The sequence below is a fragment of the Homarus americanus genome, unplaced genomic scaffold (assembly GCF_018991925.1).
Source record: "Homarus americanus isolate GMGI-L3 unplaced genomic scaffold, GMGI_Hamer_2.0 scaffold46659, whole genome shotgun sequence".
NCBI classification, from domain to species: Eukaryota; Metazoa; Arthropoda; class Malacostraca; order Decapoda; family Nephropidae; genus Homarus; species Homarus americanus.
The window spans coordinates 124,521-130,534 of record NW_024747682.1 but is presented as its reverse complement, the minus strand read 5'-3'; the positions used below and the strand labels follow the sequence as shown (position 1 = coordinate 130,534).

The window sequence follows — 6,014 nt, the reverse complement described above, 5'->3', positions numbered from 1 at the left end:
TTTGGCAGGTGTGTTGTTTGTGTGTGTGTTTTGGCAGGTGTGTTGTGTGTGTGTTTGGCAGGTGTGTTGTTTGTGTGTGTGTTTGGCAGGTGTGTTGTTTGTGTGTGTTTTGTAGTGTGTTGTTTGTGTGTGTGTGTTTGGGGTGTGTTGTTTGTGTGTGATGAAACTGTGGTTGTCCTCCTTCTCCTCCACCCACCTTTATCTTCCTTCCTCCTCTCCCCATCCCTCACCTCCTCCTTTCCATCCCCTCTTCCTCCTTCCTCCACCCACCTCTCCCCATATTCCCCTTCCCTTCCCTCCTTCTCTCCCAACCGCCTTCCCTTCCATCTCTCCCTCACCACCCCTCTCCTTCCCTCTCTCTCCTTACCTACCCCCTCCATCCCTCCTCTCACAACTATCTCCCTCTCTCCCCTCCCCCCAAATAAAAACAGGGTACAAAATATCAGAAACAGTGAGGTGAAAAAAAATGTATTTGGAAGGATAGTTTATTTAGGGAGAGTGTGAGAGTCCCCCTACCAGCTACACGCTCTCACTCTCACTTATTTACTCTCTCTCTCTCTCTCTCTCTCTCTCTCTCTCTCTCTCTCTCTCTCTCTCTCTCTCTCTCTCTCTCTCTCTCTCTCTCTCTCTCTCTTTGTCATATGTGTGTATACTGTATTTATATATATATTGCGCCATTTATCTGTCTGTCTGTCTGTGTGTGTGTGTGTTGTGTGTGTGTGTGTGTGTGTGTGTGTGTGTGTGTGTGTGTGTGTGTGTGTGGAGGAGAGGAACACTGATAGGCAATCATAAATACAACAAATCCCTAACAGAGAGAGAGAGAGAGCATTTCTCTCTCTCTCTCTCTCTCTCTCTCTCTCTCTCTCTCACACAGGGGAGGAACAGGTCAGGGTGTTGCCCTTCTCTTCTCAGGTAATTTAAATATTTAAACGGACGGTGACTAATAATTCCCTCCTAACACCCACAATACTTCATCTTTTGAGTGTGAACCTTTGAGTGTGAACCTTTGAGTGTGAACCTTTGAGTGTGAACCTATGAGTGTGAACCTTTGAGTGTGAACCTTTGAGTGTGAACCTTTGAGTGTGAACCTTTGAGTGTGAACCTTTGAGTGTGAACCTATGAGTGTGAACCTTTGAGTGTGAACCTTTGAGTGTGAACCTTTGAGTGTGAACCTTTGGTGTGAACCTTGAGGTGAACCTTGGTGAAGAGTGTGAACCTTGGTGTGACGTGTGAACGAGGATTTGGGAACTGGTGAACCTGAGGTAACTATAGTGTGAACCTTTGAGGTGCCTTGAGTGTGAACCTTTGAGTGTGAACCTTTGAGTGTGAACCTTTGAGTGTGAACCATTGTTGTATATGTTTCTGTTATTGCTAGAGTGTGTGTATGTGTGTGTGTGTGTGTGTGTGTGTGTGTGTGTGTGTGTGTGTGTGTGGTGTGTGTGTGTGTGTGTGTGTGTGTGTGTGTGTGTGTCTAGTTTAATATATATACAAACACACTTTTTGTCTGTCCGTTCTGTCTACACACACACACACACACACACACACACACACACACACACACACACACACACACACACACACACACACACACACACACACACACACACCCCACAGTATGACAAAAGACCTTGCCCTGGTCCCGTGTGAACTCATTGGCCATGCAGGCAGCCCCATAAAATAAAGGTTAAAAAAAAACACGAGAGAGGTGTTGGAACTGTTGGTCTTTGTGTGGGTGTTTTTATGCTGTGTGACACCCTCTATACTTAGCAACACCGTGTTAGTGGTTGGAGTGTGTTTGTGGGTGTTTGGATATTTCTCTCTCTCTCTCTCTCTCTCTCTCTCTCTCTCTCTCTCTCTCTCTCTCTCTCTCTCTCTCTCACACACACAGACCACACCCTTCCCCTCCTTCACTCCTTGCCAACCCTTTCCCTTCCGTACTCTTACCTTCATCCCCCCTCTCTCTTATCACCGTCTCTCCCTCTTCCTCTTTCTCTCCATCCTTCCTTCTTAATACCCTCCCTCACCTTCACCAACACACAATCTTCCTTCTCCACCCACACCTCATCTACCCCTTCACCACCACCACTACCCTCCCCTTCACCACTACCCCCTTCCTCCTCACCCCTTCCTCCCCCCCATCCCGTCAACATGAATATTAATCACACCAGCTAAAGTTACCATCCCCGGTTTCCGACATTTTTCTGGCATTAGTTATGTTGTGCAGGTGAAGGTCAGGGGTCAGGTGAAGGTCAGGAGGCCTAGGTGAAGGTCCAGGGGAGTGAAGGTCAGGAGGCTAGGTGAAGGTCAGGGGGGCAGGTGAAGGTGGTCCAGGAGGCAGGTGAAGGTCCATGGGGGGGGGGGCGATTAAGGTACAGGGGTGCAGGTGAAGGTACAGGTGGCTCCAGTGAAGGAGGTTCAGGGGGGGGAGGGGGCGTAAGAGGGTTCCTGAGACCTTCATATCGTAGGATTAGTGGCATCTGATCCTGAGTCCTACACCCAAGTGGGATTCGAAGTCGTGGGTTCGGATTTTTAAAGGATCGAAGCCTCTCTATTTTTAGAGCGGTGAAAATGTGGAGAGAGAGAGTAAAGTATTGAGTACGTGAGATACAAGAGAGATAAAACGTAAAAACAAGTAGGAAGTAAATAAAGTAAGATAAGATGAAATACTAAGTAAAAGGAAGAAAAATAACCAAAGTAAGAAATAAATAAAGCAAAAGAGTAAAGCATAATAACGTCACGTGACCAAAAAGCAAAAAAAAAAAAGCAAATCTTGAGACGTTTCTTGAAGCTGAAAATGTGAAGAAAAATATTTAAGAAACGTTTGAGAGCCAGACCTGATATGTTGACACAGTGCCTGGTGAGAGTGAGTGGGAGAGTGAGTGTGAGGAAGAGAGGGAGTGGGAGGTAGAGAGAGGGAGTGGGAGGTAGAGAGAGGGAGTGGGAGGTAGAGAGAGGGAGTGGGAGGTAGAGAGAGGGAGTGGGAGGTAGAGAGAGGGAGTGGGAGGTGGGGAGAGAGGGAGGGAGGTGAGAGGAGGGGAGGGGAGGTGTAGAGAGAGGGAGGGGAGGTGGGAGAGAGGGAGGGAGGTAGAGAGAGGGGAGTGGAGGTAGAGAGAGGAGGGAGGTAGAGAGGGGGAGAGGAGGTAGAGAAAGGAGGGAGGGGAGGTAGAGAGAGGAGGGGAGGAAGAGAGAGGGAGTAAGGTAGAGAGAGGGAGGGAGGAAGAGAGAGGAGGGGAGGTAGAGAGAGGGAGTGGAGGAAGAGGAGTGGGCTTTGAGAAAGAGGAGAAGGGATGGGAGGAAGAGAGAGGGGATTGGGAGGAAGAGAGTGGGAGTGGGAGGTAGAGAGAGGGATGGGAGGAAAGTGAGTGTGTGGGATAGAGGAAGAGGAAGGAAGAGAGAGGGATTGGGAGGAAAGTGAGTGGGTGAGAGGAAGAGGGAAGAAAGTTCGTGAGAGTGAGGGAGAGGGAGAGTCTGAGTGGGAGAGAGGTAGAGGAAGGGGGGTTGGGTTAAAGGGAGTGGGGGAAGGAGAGTCGAGAGAGAATAAGAGAGAAAATGAAAAGATAGTGAGAGAGAGAGGAAGACAGAGAAGAGAGAGTAAAAGAGTAGGAGAAAGAAAACAAGAGACAGTGAATGAAAAAAAATGAAAGAAAATTTAGAGAGACATCGAGAGAATGAGAGATAATTTAGAGATGGCTGAGATGTAAACAAGAAGCAGCTGATCGTTGTTGTGGTGGAGGGGGTGACGTGGGTGTGACGTCACTTTGCACACGATAGCTGACAACGTCGTGTGATTGGTTGGAAGGATCTCGTGACGTAACAAAGACAACTGACAACGTCGTGTGATTGGTTGGAAGGATCTCGTGACGTAACAAAGACAACTGACAACGTCGTGTGATTGGTTGGAAGGATCTCGTGACGTAACGAAGACAACTGACAACGTCGTGTGATTGGTTGGTAAGAACTCATGACGTAACAAAGACCGATAATGTCATTGTGGATCGTCAAACTCCGGATTTTAATTGGACAAGACATTTTGTATTTGGCTACTTAAAGCGACTTAATAGGGGGAAAAATGTGGTTAAGTTTGTTGTGTTTCATTAAAATGTTGTTTACTGTCATAACTAAAACTAAAAATTAAATAAATAAAAATAAAATATATACAAATTCCATAACATCATTATATTTTAGAAGTGAAAATTATGAGAAAAATGAACCTAGAAATTAGTGATATTTTAGATTTTGATGAATTTGACTCGATTTAGATAGACTTTAGTTAATATAAAGAACTGATTTTAGATTTAGAACGTATATGATTTAGATAATTAAAAAAGGGTCTTATATATAAATAGATAAATATATGAAACTTTTTGTTGAATTTGTATAATATAAACAAGAGTCTGATATACCAAAATATATATAGAGATAACTTTTAATATAGGTTTATAGAATTTAGTTAATATAAGGGTTACTGTCATATATCAGTCATTATCATAGAGGTTAGATATAGGAGACAGATATAGAGGGTGTAAGGGATCATGACGTGACTTGGACAGAAATTAGACAGACGCCATGATGGTGATTTAGACGGGGCTACAAGTGGTTATCATGGCTGGTGTTGTAGTGTCTGTCTGTCTGTCTGTGTGTTCTCCTGTTGCTTAGTTAGTCTGCCCAATAGTCAGTTCTGTCTGCTGTCTCCTTCTGTCTTTCTTCACCTAAATTATATTGATGCATAATTACATAGTGTTTTTCCCCTCATGCATTGGTATACTTTCATGTACACAAATATATACATACACTCAGACATACTGTATACACACGTACACACAGGTAATGTACATGTACACGCAAATGCATATAGATACATATATACATAGTTAAACATACTTTACTCTACATACATTAGTATTACTTCACACAATAAATTACATAGATAGGCATCTACATACGAACACACACATACACCGGTACATATTTTAAGCCTTTTGACTGCCATGTTCTTTCAGTAGACCGTTAATTATTATTTTATTATTATTATTTTTATCATTATTATTATTATTATTATTATTATTATTATTATTATTATTATTATTAGATACACATTCTATAAACACACACAAAAGAACATAAGAATGGAGGAAACTGCAGCGGGCCTATTGGCCCATACTGGGCAGTCCCATTTACACCCAACCCCTATTGTTCATATATCCATCCAACCTATGTTTGAAGCTATCCAGAGTATTCGAGTTAATGATGATATTTGGTAACTTGTTCCAGTCGTCCACTACTCTGTTACCAAACCAATGTTTACCTATTTCGCGCCTAAATGTAAATTTGTCTAATTTAAAACCATTGTTACGAGTTCGTTCTACTACTACTACTTTGCTGTCACCCGGAATCGAGTATGACGATCATCCAGCTATGCTACAATGATATGAGTTATTAAGGATGTCACCTTCATTGGTGAGCTCTGAGGTGACTAGCGGCCGATACAGGACGGGCAGGGTCGTCTACAGATGTTGCACATGTGGAGGGCTACACCTAGTGCGGGAGGAGCGGCGGCAGCGTCTTTCCGGCATTGGTACTTGTTTGCCTCGGTTTGCAGTCGGGCTAACTCGAAGGTATTGACACCTTCTCGTGTGGTGCTCCTCCAAGCGTCACGGTGTGGAGTAATCGTCTCCCAGGTGAGGGGGTCGATTTGGCACTTTTTCAGGTTCGTCTTAAGACTATCCTTATACCTTTTCAGTTGCCCGCCGGCGTTACCTTTACTAATCGCTAGGTGACTGTAAAGTAGCTGCTTTAGCAGTCTACTGTCGTCCATGCGGGTAACATGGCCAGTCCAACGTAGTTGTTTGTGGATAATGGTAGCCTCGATGCTCCTACAGTTGGTGTCAGCGAGAATACTGGCATTTGTTCTCTTGTCTTCCCAGCAAACTCGGAGGATGGAACGTAGACTACGTTGAGGTACCTCCTATATGTGACCCATGTCTCTCTGCCATACAGCAGGGTGGGGATGACCA

The 6,014-nt window shown here is 44.4% G+C and overlaps 1 protein-coding gene across 1 annotated transcript; it reads right to left on the bottom strand.

Annotated features, from left to right (window-relative positions):
* Window positions 1-940: 940 nt before the first annotated feature.
* LOC121879828 (putative uncharacterized protein FLJ46204) lies at window positions 941-1,348 on the bottom strand. Its single transcript, XM_042386624.1, has one exon. The coding sequence runs from the start codon at window positions 1,346-1,348 to the stop codon at window positions 941-943; it is 408 nt and encodes a 135-aa protein (XP_042242558.1).
* Window positions 1,349-6,014: the final 4,666 nt, after the last annotated feature.